The sequence below is a fragment of the Cherax quadricarinatus genome, chromosome 61, assembly GCF_038502225.1.
Source record: "Cherax quadricarinatus isolate ZL_2023a chromosome 61, ASM3850222v1, whole genome shotgun sequence".
In the NCBI taxonomy this organism is placed as follows: Eukaryota; Metazoa; Arthropoda; class Malacostraca; order Decapoda; family Parastacidae; genus Cherax; species Cherax quadricarinatus.
Window position 1 is genome coordinate 16,292,101 of NC_091352.1, and position 17,500 is coordinate 16,309,600.

Genomic DNA, 17,500 nt, shown 5'->3' on the forward strand with positions numbered 1-17,500 from the left:
CGATTTTGGCTTAAACAGCAACGCACTTCTTGCCGAACAGGGCAAGCGAAAATCTGTGTATGCAGTAATTTCACAAAAAAACATTGCATGCACAAATTTTCGCCTGGTTTATTCGGCAAGAAAAGCGTTGCTACTTAAGCTAAAATCGCAAGTTTTAGCTATATATATATATATTGCGTGTCTTCAGCAGGTGTTGCACTGATAAGTAACAGAAAGTGGAAAGGCAATAAGGACCGCCAGAGAGATGGCTAAACCAATAAATGGATAGCCCGGCTTAGTTGGATGGTTAATAGGGTTCAAAGCCTATCGACTACATTAGGGCTTAAAGTGAACCCTCAGTATATACGCTGAAAAAATATACATCTCTGTATACATATCATGGGCCCCGGATTTTTTTTTTTTTTTTTTTGTCACTAACACTAAAATTCTCAAAGTAAAACATTTTCACATACGACTAAGGATAAACACTACAAAAATCTATTTTATATAAATGTTCAAAGAGAAAGGTTTACATAGGTAATATTTTTGTGTTTGTGCTTTCAGACCGAGAGACAGAGAAAGAACCAGCCAGCGAAACAAATGTTGAAATACCAGCTGATGTAATAGTACGTGGACACAATGAAGAACAGCAAGAAAACCCTCAAGAAGAGCATGTAGTAGAGAAAGAGGAAGCAGAAGAGGAAGAGGGAGAAGAAGAGGAAGAAGGAAACGAAGAAGAGCAACAGGAAGGAGAAGAGCAATAGGAGGGAGAAGATGAAAAGCAACAGGAGAGAGAAGAAGAGGAACAGGAACGAGAAATAGAGCAATAGGAAAGAGAGGAAGAACAACAATAGGAGCATTTGCATATGCACTCAACACGTAAACACACACACACACAATAACAATAGGAGCATTTGCATATGCGCGTCAACACGTATACACACACACACACACACACACACACACACACACACACACACACACACACACACACACACACACCAATAAACGCTCAGGAAAGAAACCTAATTGTAGTTAACTGCGTACAGATACTCCCGAATTAAGATTACTAATACATGTACTACTACACTGCTACTCATGATAGGAAGCACTTACCATATTTCCATCACTACTGCCGCAGCAGCCATCAAAACACTAACTGTAACTATCATGACCCTCATGCTATAGAAGGTGACTACTCACTTAGGTGACACATTCTAGTTGACGATAATATAACACTAATTACCTAATTAACATATAAGATACAATAAAGGTCTCTAGATGCAAGCTTTCCTTTAAGGCTTAAGATTAAAGAACAAAATGGCACAATACCGCGACTGGAACAATACACAAATAACCTTCATATAGAAGAGAGAAGCTTACGACGACGTTTCGGTCAGTCTTTAACCATTAACAAACATGTTACTCTCTTACGAATATTTATATTTCAACGTAATATGGTAATGACTAGGATTAAAATGATCTACTACAAGCTGTAGAACAGTAAAAGGTAATTGCTTTAAATTACCTTTTACCTTTTGAGAGTAGAAAGTAAAATGATTTCGACTTAGGACAGCTTTATTAATATTCTTAAGTGTACGCACTTGTAGCCTTTTATCTATATAACTCTCACCAACATTTAAAAAATAACGTCTTTCTGAATTAAATAAAAAGTTATATCTAGCAGTCTTGTCACCGTCACCTCACTCGTCGTTGTTTCCGACTGCCACAGAGCGTTACCAGTGATCCAAAATTCTTACTCCCACACATGGTTGTGTTCAATTTGCATCAGACACGAAGTATTAGACTTTGGCTGGGTGTCTGGTCACTGTGATGTTCCGGTTGATCAGCTCACAGGCTCAACTGCCTGTTTAGTTGTTTACGCCGTGCCAGTCTTCCACAGGAAGGCTCCTTTCTTTGGGTTATTTCTCAGTACCTTCTCAGCCATTTCGAGACAAATGGCAACAGGGTTGATCTAAATCAGTAACTAACAATCAATTTGCCATCAAACATTGTAATTGTTTTCCTGGTCACCTTCCATCACTGCCTGGTATGGAAAAACAACCTACACATAGTCGACACTACTCTCACGCAGACTACGAGGACTGCCGTTTTTATGCTGTCAGTTCACCATTTATTAACAGACTGTCCTATCTATCAGAGAGCACACATTTGATATATTTAATGATCGGACATGCTCACTCTGGCTACCCTGCTCTCCGAAAGTCCCACTTTTAATTAATGCATTCTACAATTTTTTGGTGAAACATACTGCAATAATTATGACTCCCAGTTCGCTCTCTCAGTAACCCTCACCTCCTATAACTCTTACTGTATAATCCCTCAAACACAGAGCAGCATGACCCACACGGGTTTATTACTTGCACGTTACGGATTTATTAATGCACGTTACATATAGTACATTCTGTTTTAAATTACAAATATTTTATATATTCATTGATGCATGAATATGTAGAACTTAAAAAAATCAAATATTTTATGTTAATGCATTCAAATATGTCCTAATCTTTGGAAGGTTCTTAAAATTTCTGGCGGGAATAATTTTTGTTTTACGCAATAAAAAAGTTAGAAAAAGTTCTTTTTATTTTCTTTATCTATGAAAAATAATATTAACCACGTGTATTTCAGTCACTTTGCACTCCGAGAAAGGTATCCATATGTTGTACAACACCAATCCCCTGTAGGGCAATGCACACTAAAAAAAATAGTGCAGTGTGTGACACAAATTGCTAGTGCTGTTAAATATTGGTGCTGAAGTTTAGAAGTGAATCAGAGGAAACATTCTCAAGTCATCTCATGGTAAATACCAAATTTCTTTAAAAATATAGCAAATTACGACATACACACCCTAAAACTAATTCAGTCTTTCCACTTTGAAATAGCAGCAATGAACCCATTCCGATGAGGCATACTTTTGTTATCTTTTGTAAACTTCCATATGCATTATATGTCCAAACTGCTGCTTAAACTCCCTGAACATAATCAAAACATGTTTTAAAAAACCATACCACGGGTGGGGCTTTGTGACCCGCGGGTTCAAACCCCACCCGTGGTATGGTTTGTTTGCAATCGTGTCATTTCGATTTCGTGAGTCATGTTTTAAACAAGTGCGGATGATGCAACTGGACTCTCCAGTACACACAAGTTATACGCTTGTGGCGTATTAACAAATACTTAAGACTGATTTTAAAGTTATAGAAACCCTTGTTTAAAATGACCGAGCAACAGAAAAGTATAAAACGGAAATACGAGCAAGAAAAGAGAGTGTTTAACCAACGATGAGAGGACGATTTTGCTTTTACTGTTAAGGGTGAAAAGGGTTTGTACCTTATCTGTCATACAAAGTGTAAAGGTTTGCAACAAGACTAGTCCCAGAGCTAGGGGGTATGTCCTACGAGGAGAGGTTAAGGGAAATCGACCTGACGACACTGGAGGAGAGGAGAGATAGGGGGGACATGATTACGACATACAAAATACTGAGAGGAATTGACAAGGTGGACAAAGACAGGATGTTCCAGAGATGGGACACAGTAACAAGGGGACACAGTTGGAAGTTGAAGACACAGATGAATCACAGGGATGTTAGGAAGTATTTCTTCAGCCACAGAGTAGTCAGGAAGTGGAATAGTTTGGGAAGCGATGTAGTAGAGGCGGGATCCATACATAACTTTAAGCAGAGGTATGATAAAGCTCAAGGTTCAGGGAGAGTGACCCAGTAGCGACCAGTGAAGAGGCAGGGCCAGGAGCTAGGACTCGACCCCTGCAACCTTAACTAGGCGAGTACAACTAGGTGAGTACAACCATCAGCCACTGTAAAGCCAGTAATTTAAAGCGTCACCATGAATGTAACCATGAAAAATCTGCATCTGAATTTACTCATGAATCAGAACCGCGAAAAAATAAGATAAAAATTTTGAAATTTAATTTAGTCACTCAACAAAATAGCCTAATTTTCCTCTGTAAGCAAAGTGATTTGGCTACTGATGGTAGTTTTGTTATAGCTTGGAATGCTGCTCGAGGTAAACTGCCTTACAGTCGTGGAAATTTTTCAAAAAAGAATATTAGCGATGTTATTGCAATTCTCGCGCCAGAGAACTTAAAGCTAAACAGGCAACAGAGCAAATTCCTATCTCCCGCCGCACTACTGAGAGACATTTCTGAAATTAGTTCTACAATCGTATTGTCACTGCAGAGTGATCTGAAAAGCTACGTTGCTTTCAGCCTAGCATTGGATGAATCTACAGATATTCAAGATATTCCTCAGCTAAATAGATTTGTTCGCTATTACAAATGATGGAAATATAAAAGAAGAATTCTTAGACCTAATAAACTTAAGGAAACCATAGAAGGTATTGACATCAAAACTGAATTTAACAAACCTTTATTAAATACTCAACTACCATTACCAGCTATGGTAGGTCAAAATACTGACCTAGTTGGGCAATTGACACAATTTCAACTATCCTGAATGTCTCTATCCATTGTATCATCCACCTTGAGCATTTAGTAAGCAAACACTTCAAGTTCAAAAGTGTCATAAATCGAGTTTTAGGAAGTGTTCATTCGGACAAGTGAAAAAACACCGTGAATTTAGAAATTTTATGGAGGAGCTGAAGCTTGAAGAAAAGCCAAGTGACCTTTCATTGTACTGTATTGTAAGAGGGCTACAGACTACCAGTCTCTTCAATAAATTTGTTGTTCTTTTTGAACCAATCATTGCTCTCATGAAAGAAAAGAAAAAGAAATACCCGCAACTAGAAGATCACGAATGGGTACAGGATCTGATGTTCTTTACAGATGTAATGCAACACCTCAAATATTTAAATCTGGCACTTCAAAGAAGGAACAAAGTTATTACACAACTTGCCCAATCAGTTTCCATTTTTCAGAATAAAATAAAGCTTTTTCAAAGAGATCTAACAGCAAAGAAATTTGACCACTTTCCCAACCTTAAATTAAGAATAACTGCATTTCCGGATGTTGAAATTAGAGATAGCAAATTGAAACAATGCGAACGAAGCTTAGAAACACTTTATAATGATTTTGAGAATAGGTTTGAGAAACTAGAAAAAAGTTAAAACCATATTTTGAATTTCTTGTGAATCCTTTAGTAATTGATGTCATCAACAATGGATGTCCTGTTGTTGCACCTTTTGCCTGAGATGTTGCTTCACTAGAAACAGAGCTTATTGAACTACAGGAAGATGTGCCTTTGAAACAAATACATAAGAGCTTATCTCTAAGTAACTTCTGGAAACAAATCCCAGAAGTAAAGTATTCAAGTCTTCAGAAAACTGGCTTCCGACTACTCTCTGCTTTTGGGACAACATAATACTGAGAATCTCTCTTCTCTGTAGTGAAATTTATCAAGTCAAAATATCGTGCTATCCTCACTAACAGTCACCTCACTAAACTTCATCCTACCAGCCAGATTTAAACTATTAATTACAAAAATGCAGACTCAACCAAAGCCTTCAGCGAACACAGATTAAACAAACTCTGCTTTGGTGAGTAGGACTACTATTTAATTGTATTTTTTATTATTTATAAATACAATTTTAAAATAATACTTTCTGTGGTTCTTGAATATTCAAAGAACTTGCGCACCCCTTGTCTATAGTTTATCTATCGCACCCAACTTTCAGCAGACGCTGGTCTAACACAAGAAAGCAGGAAAATAGGCTCTAATTCCTCGGTGTAGAAGTACGTAGCCTATTCGTATGTATATATATATATATATATATATATATATATATATATATATATATATATATATATATATATATGCAATAAGATCACAGTAAACAGGTGATTTCAGAATATGCAAAACAACCACTCTGAAAGAATAGAGAAATTCCAAGCGCTTTCATACCTTACATGTATGGACTAATAAAAACACACAAACCAGGGAATCCAGTCAGACCAATTATTAGCTCCATAGGGTCAGTTTCATATAAATTATCCAAATGGCTTGTTGATATTTTGAGCCCTATTGTTGGCAAAATTTCTAACTTTAATGTGAAAAACAAGATAGACTTGGTTGATAAATTAAGCTCCTTGACTGACTTAAATGATTTTAACATGGTTAGTTTTGATGTTACTTCCTTGTTTACGAAAGTTCCTGTTGATGATTTATTAAGTTTCTTATCTGAAGAACTCGTTAACTATGATTTACCATTGCCAGTTCCTACTATCATTAAACTTATTAAACTTTGCATTGTTGATGCAAAATTTGTATTTAATGATAAGTTTTACACTCAGAAGTTTGGTATGGCAATGGGAAATCCTCTTTCACCAGTTCTTAGTAACCTATACATGGATTTTTTTGAAACAAGGTTGCTTAACACAATCCTCCCTAATAGAGCTAAATGGTTCAGATATGTTGATGATATTTTGTGTCTTATGCCCAAAAATGTAGATATACACCATTTCCTTGGAAAATTAAATAGCTTAGCCCATTCTATAAACTTTACTGTTGAGTTTGAAGAAAATAACTCATTGCCTTTTCTAGATGTTTTAATTATTAAGGGTAATAATGAATTCAAATTTAAAATTTACAGAAAACCTACAAACAACTGTTCCTATGTCCACTATTATTCCTCGCATCAAGATAGAGTCAAACTGTCTGTTTTCTCATCAATGTTTTTGAGAGCTTTACGAATTTGTAGTCCTGAGTTCATAGATGAGGAAATATCCAAAATTTATGAAATAGGTAATGATTTAAAATACCCAAGAAATGTAATTGATAAATCTTTTAAAGTTGCTAGAAATACTTTTTACAATCCAAAAAGGGACAACCAGCCTTACTCAACTAAAAATATGTTGTTTCTCCATTACCATGAAAATTTGGTTGATATGCCTTCTCTTCTTAAGACTTTTAATATTAAAGTTGTATTCAAAATTCTTGATACAGTAAAAAAAACTTTTGATAAAGAATTCCCCCCAAAATGCTGATGGATGTGTCTATAAGATTCCTTGTAAAATTTGCGATAAAGTTTATTACGGTCAAACTGGTAAAAATCTCGAACTAAGATTAAAACAACATAAATATAGCATTAGAACTGGACAAGATTCCAATGCTCTATTTATTCATGTAAGAGATTTTAACCATCCAATTGATTTTCAAAAAGTTGAGAAAGTAGTATCAAGCAAGTCCATGGTCGACAGGAATATAATTGAATCTTGTTTCATAAAAAGCAGTTTTGACAATAATATGAATATTTCCTTTGGTTTATATAAATTAGATCCATTTACAATTAATAGAATTTGAGAAGAATTTAATAATACACTGGACAAATAATAATTTTTAAATTTTCTTGGGTAGAATAGTTTGTTGGCGAGTTGTGCCTTAAAGGACCTGTCCAGTTGGGCCGGCGCGCGTCAGGTGTTTAACAGTTGTGGGATCTGATAGTGAGGTGTTGGCCAGACCCCTTATATAGCTTCCTTGGATGCTTTACTTTCATAGTTCCTTGATAATGTGAGTAGTCACGAAAGCGCTTGGAATTTCTCTATTCTTTCAGAGTGGTTGTTTTGCATATATATATATATATATATATATATATATATATATATATATATATATATATATATATATATATATATATATATATATATATATATATATATATATATATGTATGTATGTATATATATATAAAAACATGTCTAGAATCATTAATGCATCACAAGTCGGTTCCAACTTCCTGCACTTGTTTTGACAGCAGGTGTTTCAGGAGTCTGTTTGATCGCATTACCAAAGCATATAAAACAGGTCTCCCTGCTACAGGAGCCACCATTATTCAAACGTACTTCCTCGACGTCGGGCGGTCAACAGTAGGCTCATCTGTTTTTCACTGTCATCAGCAACTGCTGACAGAGAGAAGTCCCGCCTCAGTGGCAACATTATCAACATCACCATGAAGCCTATGTATCTGCTGGTGCTGCTCTGCGTCTACCTGGTGAAGGTGGAGAGCGCCGTGACCGACCAACCCCCACTAGACGAGACTGCAGGAACAGACGAAGGCAGTGGAAACTACGAACAACTTGGTGAGGTATGTTGCAGGTCTTTATCCTTGTGGTGAACTAGTTGACAAGGCCAGAATAAGACTTGAGACAGACATGCAAATTATTTTCAAATATTACAAAAATATATTATAGTTCAGCCAATAATAGAGTGAAAAAGTTAGATGTCACTAATTTCCAAGTACTTGTGTAATTCAAAGTTGACTTGGGGAAGGGGGGGTTGGCTTAGCGCTGAACCTATGACTGGGGAGACTGAGAATCTGTAAGATCTTATGTAGGCAGTAGATTGATAGACAACAGTTACTGAAGAAGGTATTGTACCGTTCTGTCGTGTGAGTGTAAAATGGACTCTGTCAGGATTGCTAGTTCATAATTTCAGCTTCAAGAACTTACATGATGGCAGATAAATCTCATAATCATCAAAATAAAATTCAAAACACTTATGTTTGAGAAAGCCCACAGAATTCATTGTATATTAACATCAGTTTTTGTTATTCTAAATATTTATCATGTTAATATTTCCTTTGTTAACTGTAAAGAAAGATGAATATTCAAACGGAACTATATTTTTTACACAATTCTCTGTAGCGGTTTGTAAGATATTTGTTTCAACTTAAATCAGCCTAATTCATGCGTTTAATTATATTGTTTTAAATATTGTGCTCTAACATATCCCCTGGTAGAGGAGAATAACAGGAGTGAGTTTAATAAATTTTACTGGTTTCTGTGATATAACAGCGAGACTAGCTTTACCATCTGTAACTCGCTCAGTAGACGCACTCAGCTCGAGGGGAAACCCTACCTAGTTTCAGAGTCATCAGCCACATTTTTACGGTGATTGTGTTAGGCCTTATGATGGTGTCTCGTCAGGGTGTTGATCTACAGCTTCTGAGCCTCTTGTTTTTCTTGGTATTCTAAGTTGCTTTCTCTGTCTCTCCTCTTGTTATACATCGTTTGAATGTAAATTACTCTAAAGCCATATTTACATAGTTTTTCAGTGTATAGTTTTCAAACGTCAGCCCTGATCTGCTATTTAATTTTATTGATGGGGAACATACTGGCTAAGAGGCAAGGAAATGAAGCGTGAGCTGATGTGCGTATTATAGACACACACACACACACACACACACACACACACACACACACACACACACACACACACACACACACACACACACACACACACAACACAGGTTTGCAACAAGACTAGTCCCAGAGCTAAGAGGTATGTCCTACAAGGAGAGGTTAAGGGAAATCAACCTGACGAAACTGGAGTACAGGAGAGATAGGGGGGACATGATAACGACTTACAAAATACTGAGAGGAATTGACAAGGTGGACAAAGACAGGATGTTCCAGAGACTGGACACAGTAACAAGGGGACACAGTTGGAAGTTGAAGACACAGATGAATCAAAGGGATGTTAGGAAGTATTTCTTCAGCCACAGAGTAGTCAGGAAGTGGAACAGTTTGGGAAGCGATGTAGTGGAGTCAGGATCCATACATAGCTTTAAGCAGAGGTACGATAAAGCTCATGGTTCAGGGAGAGTGACCTAGTAGCGACCAGTGAAGAGGCGGGGCCAGGAGCTTGGACTCGACCCCTGCAACCTCAACTAGGTGAGAACTAGGTGAGTACACACACACACACACACACACACGAAAGAAAGTTCGACAACTGAGTATACTCACACGATAATATAGCGTAATTCTTTTTTTTTCAGATAATGGACCTGGAGAAGGCGAGATACAAGAAGATAGAAGGAGACTGGACCCAGTAGCAACAGTGGCACCATAGACACTGAAACCTCTTCACAACACATGACAAACACAACACAGGACAAACTGACTGTGGCACTGTTCAGTACATGCAACATAGGGAACACTCTACACGGAAACAGACTGTGACACATTAAACTATCATAAAATCAGCAGAAAAGTTGACTCTGGGACTGTTTTATGGACGTAACATAGTATAAAGAACTGTGTCACTATTACATGAACACAGTACAGGATCAGCTGACTGTGGCACTGTTCTATAGAAACAATAGTTACACAGACATTCACACAACACTGGTATACACCGTTACACAGACATTCACACAACAATGGTATACAACCTTACACATTCACACAACACTGGTATACACCGTTACACAGACATTCACACAACAATGGTATACACCGTTACACAGACATTCACACAACAATGGTATACAACCTTACACATTCACACAACACTGGTGTACACCGTTACACAGACATTCACACAACAATGGTATACACCGTTACACAGACATTCACACAACACTGGTGTACACCATTACACAGACACATACACAACATTGATGTTATGGAACTGCTTAGTAAACACAAGACAAGGATAACAGATATACACAGCAACCTGAGGACTGATAAATGAGACAGTGTAACATTTATGCATATTTATTCTCTATGAAGATATTCAAATGTTGCACAAGTGTCTTAATAATCAACTTGTCTGTTTCTAAAGCATTTATTCAAACTTGAGAACTGGGAAAAAAAATTTCATATACAAAAGACAGACAAAGAGGCAGTAACAATGTTACATATACAAAAGACAGACACAGAGGCAGTAACAATGTTACATATACAAAAGACAGACACAGAGGCAGTAACAATGTTACATATACATAAGACAGACACAGAGGCAGTAACAATGTTACATATACATAAGACAGACACAGAGGCAGTAACAATGATAAATATACATAAAAGAGGACTCACAGGGTCCCATCACCTCTCTATGTTTCATTCTACTCTTCATAATTTAAAAAACTTTTTCTCAAGTTTTTTATATCTGTATGCACTCAATTTTTGTGTGTTTATTATTGTCCAAAACTTGCTAAAACTTCAGTGAATAATTTAACTAATTATTTTTCTTTCCTAGCGATTTCTCCTTTCTTAATAATTATTTTTTAATTGCCTGTAAATGTAAATGAATAATTTTGTTTTATTTACGTACATATACTAAGCCGAAAATTTTAAATACTCTAAGCTATATTTAAACATCCCCTCAAGGGAGGTTCCTTGACGCTGGTGAGGGGCTCTTGATCTAGGGAATTGGATCTGTGCTCCGGTTCCCTGAATTGCGCATGAATACCTTCCATCCCCCCCACATGCGCTGTATAATCCTACGGGTTTAGCGCTTCCGTGATAATAATAATATATTTAAACATAACATTTCACGTATGTTATTGCCAAAAAAAAAATCGAGCAAAAATAATTATTTGCCTTCCAAACCCACCATGATCAATGTTAGCAAGTGATAGATGCTTCTTCGACAGTAATGTTAATTTCTTTCCCAGTGAGGGTGAGGACTCTTGATCCATGGAACTGTACTTGTCTCAAACTTGAATGCTTCTTATTCCCCAGGCGAAGACTGTAGTGTTTGTGTTTGTGAAAGCCTTTTGTTTGAAATAGTAACTCTGATGTTGAGAATTCATGATTAAGAAAACTTGAATGTTAGTTTCTATACATTATTCAAATAAGTTTTACCGATTTAAGAAGCGATGTGATGCAGACTCTGCACTACTGATGTTAATAACTCAAACTAACCTGCTTAATTTTTCTCGGGTTTACAACATGATTATTCCGTTGTTCCAGATGAATTTGCCTTGAATGACACCCTGGCTGACAGAGCTGTATGCAGATTTCATGATGCCTGCCAAGATGCAGGAGGAGTCTGCACGAGTAGTTGCAGAGATTCCGGTGAGATCAGTAGGAGGAACTGCGGTCCTGGGTGCAGGTGCTGCGCTGCGAGTAGTAGTAGTAAGTGTACTGTTACTATGCCTGACACTCTCTCTCTCTCCACACCTGCTTCACCTTCTCTGCTTCTTTATATTTTATGCAGCACTGTGGCCTTGTAGCCGGTTTATTATAGGCTTATCAACTAGAAATTGTAAGTCAAAATGCCATAGCTAGAACAAATTAAAAATTGTCTGGTATATTTTTCACCTCTTCTAGGTCGGTATCAAACAAGAGCTTTAAAATTAATACCCTCTTATTTCTACCTCTACCACTGCTTCACTATTACTTCTACCATCACTACCACTACTACTGCAACTACTACTACTACTACCACTGCTATTACTACTACTACTACTACTACTACTGCTGCTGCTGCTGCTACCAGTACTACTACTACTACTACTCACTCCTGTTATAACTCTTCCTTTCCTCGTCCCCTCTCGTATATATTCTGGCTTGCTTCCCTTCTCGTTTCATTGTGATTTAGTAATGATGTAAGTGGGACCGAAACGTTGTCATAAGCTTCAGTTTCCTAAGTGCAGGATATTTGTGTATAAAATATTTTTTATCTATTAATCCTTCAGAGGTAATTTGAAGTGGCTGTCTGATTTTTTTTTATTTTACATAATTTTCGTTAATAAATTGAGAACACCTCATATGATCAACTTCGAATTTTCAACACTGGTGTACTGTAACCAGGGAAAAGTTCATGCAACTACTGACATGTGCTTCGACTCACCTGACTGCAGTATATAAGCCACTTCTATGGCCCTATGCTGTACTTTCTACAAGAGCGATGGACTGAGCACATCGATTCCAGGCTGAGGGACTGATTACCTCAAAATTCTCCTCTCCTTACACCTTTCTGCTTTGTATTGGACTGACAAAGCCACATTGTGGCGAAACGTTTCTTCAGTAAAGATTCCTATATGTTGCATAAGTGTTTCAATCTTCAACTTGTCGGTTTTAAACAATGTATCACAACTTTTCTATGGATGATCTCATCTTTCAAAGATTTTCTGACACTGCCACTCCTAAATATTCAGCATATTCACTTCTTTCATATTCCCACTAATTTGATAGTCAATCTTTCTGTGTCTCAACTTTTATTGTTACTCTAATAATCTTGTGTTTTTTCTATGCTCATTTTTAATTTCTTTTTACATACCTTCCCAAAGTTATTCACTAACCTTTGCAACTTCTCTTCAAAATCTCCCAAAAGAACTGTATAATCGTCAAAGAGTAACTGGGACAATTCCTGCTTCGTAATGGATTTATTATCTTTGGAGCCCACACCTCCGCTCAATACCCTAGCATTCCCTTCTTTTATAACCCCATCAATACATCTTACAACTATGGTGACATCCACTTTCACTTGAAAATACTCCTCTCCTAAATGCCCTAACCTGATCTTAACTCTCTACATTAAAACTTGACTGCTTTTACTAACCTACTACCCATTCCTTGCATTTACATCTCCCACATTCCTTCCTGATGCATCCTATCATATGTGTCTTACATTAATAAACGCAATACCCAGTTCTTTACCCTTATTTAAGGACTGCACACTTATATGCGTCTTGGTCTTCACATCTCTTACACTTAATAAATCTTTCAAGCTACTAGGCAACATTGCTTTTTCTTAATACTAAAACTTTCAATAATAATTCTACCATACATTTCACCCTTTAATTTTTACACTTTCGTACTATTTTCCCATATACAAAGAAATTATATTTTCAGCTAAATTTGACTACAGATTCACTCAATCTGATTTGGAATTCCTCTTGCACTCCATCACTGCTTGTTTAACATCTGTTTTCCTCTCCCTATAATCCACTTTCTATAAATAATTTCTACATCGTGCAGTCATCTCATATGATAACTTTACTCTCTTACCATCTTCTCCGCCTCACCTTTCCACCAATCATTCCTCTTTTCGCCCACACTACCCTCCTATAATGACAAAATTCTGTTACACATAAATTTTTAATCCCTGTGTACAGAGTGCACAAGTAAACCGATATGCAGACGCTTCGGTGGAGCGTGTCAGAAAGCTGCCTGCAAGGCCAACCAGCTGCAGCTCCCATCTGGATGCCTGACTAGCAGCTGTAGATGTTGTGTCTCTGGAACTGGTTAGTGTTGAAAAATACTCTTACAAAATCTTCTCATACTGAGCCTGTCAGTGAATCTTTAATATTAACATGGAATTAACAATAAAAATAATGATAAACAGAAATAATAATAATAATAATAATAATAATAATAATAATAATAATAATAATAATAGTAATAATAATAATAATAATAATAATAATAATAATAATAATAATAATAATAATAATAATAATAATAATAATAATAATAAAATAATAATAAATTGAAAAATTATTAAAACTGGTGCTTTCTAAAAACTCGTATACATTCTAAGACCACCTTAATAAAATTGCACACACACGGAAAGGGAGGCAGGAAGGGCAAGAAGAAAACAGCTAAGCTACAAGAGAGGGGACTATACAGGCAGGAGGAAAGGTTTCGAGGAAGGATATCTGTATTTCTTCCCGAAGCCATTTGAATATTCTGCTTCCCCTACCACCCCATCTTTCATTTTTTTTTAATTGGTATGTTTTATTACACAATATGGTATACAATATATAAAAGATACACTGCTGGTACAAAGATGGCATATACAGTACATGAGGTTTGAGAGATGCATTTCAAGTGTATACATATATTATTTATATATATATATATATACATATATATATATATATATATATATATATATATATATATATATATATATATATATACATATATATATATATTATGCATCCATGAACAAAGTGACTTTAAGCAAATAACATTACTGCGACTAGCCGGAGATCAAACCTATGATATTTTAATCAGTCTTCCTCCCGGGAAGTTCGCCAAAATCCACGACGAGTTAGTTCATTGCACCAGCATGCTTCATATATTAGAGATCCAGTGACTACACTCGGTCTTTAACGTGTGATGCAAGAATAATCGTGGCCGTTGATGGCAACACATTCCTAGTGGCAGTAATGTTATTTGATGTGAGGTCGCTGGACAGTGTCAAACATCACCTTGTTCTGCCTATCAACAAGAGATTCTCATTAGTTGCCATGGTTCTGGTTGCGTTTCTTACCCCTCTATAGAACATAAGTAAGAAGGAACACTGCAACAGGCCTACTGGCTATACTAGGCAGCTCCAATTCTCCCATCGGCTTAAGCCAATGCCTTGACCTGGTGAGGTCAGACACGTCACTTAAGGGAGAAGCAGTGCATCCGACCTAGTAGCACAAACTAGTCAGGTCCAACTCACACCCACCCACACCCACTCGTATATTTATCCAACATATTTTTAAAACTACACAACGTCTTAGCGTCTATGACTGCACTCGGGAGTTATTAATAACATCTGAACATGGAAAATAACGGGTGCGTTCTCGTTCACCTTTTATTTTATAAGGTATATGATAGGGATAGTAAAAATGGGAAAGGCAGTTTTTTTTTTTTTTTGTCACACAATGAACTGGGATTCATGTTCATCAGACTAAGCTGAAATTCACAGCTAGATCAAATTTAGAGAAAATTGATAATACGAAGAATAAGCGTAAATAAGAGCAAACAGAGGGAAGAGAGGCGAGGGAAACCTTGGAAAAGTTTGGAAGCAAGAGATGAAAAATGAGACAGGTCACAATAACTGCAACTCATAATAAAAAATAATAATGCAATAAATAATATAAGAAATATTAAAAAATAAATAATACAAGAAATAATAATACAATACATAACACAATAAACAATACACGAAATAATAATACAATACAATAAGCTTAAAAATATTTGAAAAAAATAATGTATTTTTTATGTTTGCTTGTTTTCAGTTCATCATTCCGATGAAATCAATGGATTCTTTCCTATCAGAGTAAATGAAGAGAATGATGGAACTCCGCAAGAAGAACTGATAGAAGACGCAGCAGAAAATGAAGAGGAGCAGTAAAACCCTCTGTACCTAAACCTACACACACACACACACACATACACACACACACACACACACACACACACACACACACACAAACACACACACACACACACACACACACACACACACACACACACACACACACACACACACACACACACACACACACACACACACACACAAGGCTCTGCAACGATTCGAAGTAAAACTATTTCTTTTGTTTTTAGAGCTTGCAAATAAACGAGTACAAAGGTTCTTTATGTTACTGGACAGGATACCATTAACACGCATCCTAACTCTACCACTGCTATGATGCACCTACCACTGCCATAACGCAGAAACCATGACACATCATTACAATTACTATAACTACCACGATCCACCTGTCACTGATGATGGTTATACACTCGTGTATAACTTGTTAATCTTTGACAATAGTATACATGACGTAATAACACTGTTGGTATACTCCACATAACACTCTTGTGATATTCCACATAACACTCTTGATATATCTGATATAATAACATTCTTGGTATATTCGACATAACAGTGCACTTGACATATTACATACTGAGGCTTTATAGATGGGATTCTGCTTAATGTTACAGAATATAGTGTTAAAATGGAGCTAATTGTTTAAAATACATTTATTATTATTATTATTACATTGCTCTACAAACTGAAAGCATGTAACGTCTCTCTCTCTCTCTCTCTTCTAGTAAATTATTTTGCTATGCAGTATAATGCTGATCAATATACATATTAGTAATATCTCTCGTTTTCCAGCACATTCTGGCAAACACTGTGTTGATTTCTCAAATACAGTTTGCAGCTAATTTCTAAATTTTCGTTATTTAAGTTCACTGATGGTTGAAAGTTTGAAGAGGTTAAATTACGTTATCTTGTATCTATAAAAAAATAAGATAAAGAGGATAAAAAAAATTCTGCAGCACAAACAGAAACCCTGTACCTACCGATCGCGATTGCAAAACCATACGAAAGGTTCACTGTTATGTAAACAATGGAATGCTGACTGTTATGTAGAGGACAGCTAAATTTACCGAAGTATTATTTTCTCATACTGACCTAGGTTATATGCATTTGGAACTCTTTCCACAATATGTTATTGAACACACTGATGGTTTGCGTGTCACCTTCTTTCGGGAGCTGGTTAAAATGCTTGTTGTTTCGGAGAGTTTATCAGTTTAATGCAATACAAAAATACAAAAAATACATTGAGTTTCATTGTACCTGTCACTTCAACTGGTATAAATAGAAAGGTATTTGCTGCCCAATGTTTTCATGGAGCTTATTGAAATGGAATACATTAATAAAGTTATTCCTAGTGACATGAAAAATCAGACGTATGTGCAACAACTGGGTATCTTTCTTTGGAGACGTTTCGCCATCCAGTGCCTTTATCAATTTCCTGAGTCGCTCTTTCATGTGGGCTGCGGCCCTGTGCCAAAGCTGTGGCCTGAGTGCCAAGAATGGCTCAAATGGAGCAGAGCTTTTGAGGTGACAGCCTTAGACCAGCGAGAACACCAGCCCTGACACCACTTAAAAGTCTTAAACCGAAGTGCTATACCCCAGCTACAAGGCGCCGACGACGATTGTACCCAAGTTACCGCTACACCACATGTGCTGAAGAAGAATCACCACGCCTTTGTCATATTGT

At 36.5% G+C, this 17,500-nt stretch overlaps 3 protein-coding genes across 3 annotated transcripts in view; 2 read left to right on the top strand and 1 right to left on the bottom strand.

Annotated features, from left to right (window-relative positions):
* Nucleotides 1–989, top strand: part of LOC128699249 (uncharacterized) — a 25,642-nt gene extending 24,653 nt beyond the window's left edge. The window contains exon 4 of the mRNA XM_053791851.2: nt 544–989. Coding sequence (XP_053647826.1) covers nt 544–743 — 200 coding nt within the window. The 3' untranslated portion in view covers nt 744–989. The remainder of the gene's footprint in view (nt 1–543) is intronic.
* Nucleotides 1–17,500, bottom strand: part of LOC138854516 (uncharacterized) — a 484,295-nt gene that overhangs the window by 325,201 nt on the left and 141,594 nt on the right. The window lies entirely within an intron of this gene.
* On the top strand, nt 7,782–15,989 carry LOC128699316 (uncharacterized). Its single transcript, XM_053791928.2, has 4 exons — nt 7,782–8,045; nt 11,664–11,828; nt 13,814–13,942; nt 15,719–15,989. Exons 1-4 carry the CDS (start codon nt 7,916–7,918, stop codon nt 15,832–15,834), a joined length of 540 nt encoding a protein of 179 aa, XP_053647903.1. The 5' UTR covers nt 7,782–7,915; the 3' UTR covers nt 15,835–15,989.

What these genes read in the sequence shown, in the direction of transcription:
- LOC128699316 (XM_053791928.2), top strand. Translation starts at nt 7,916, where the DNA reads ATGAAGCCTATGTATCTGCTGGTGCTGCTCTGCGTCTACCTGGTGAAG. An exon ending in TGGAAACTACGAACAACTTG is followed by an intron (nt 8,046 to 11,663) that starts GTGAGGTATGTT and finishes CCGTTGTTCCAG; the next exon opens with ATGAATTTGCCTTGAATGAC. An exon ending in CTGCGCTGCGAGTAGTAGTA is followed by an intron (nt 11,829 to 13,813) that starts GTAAGTGTACTG and finishes CCCTGTGTACAG; the next exon opens with AGTGCACAAGTAAACCGATA.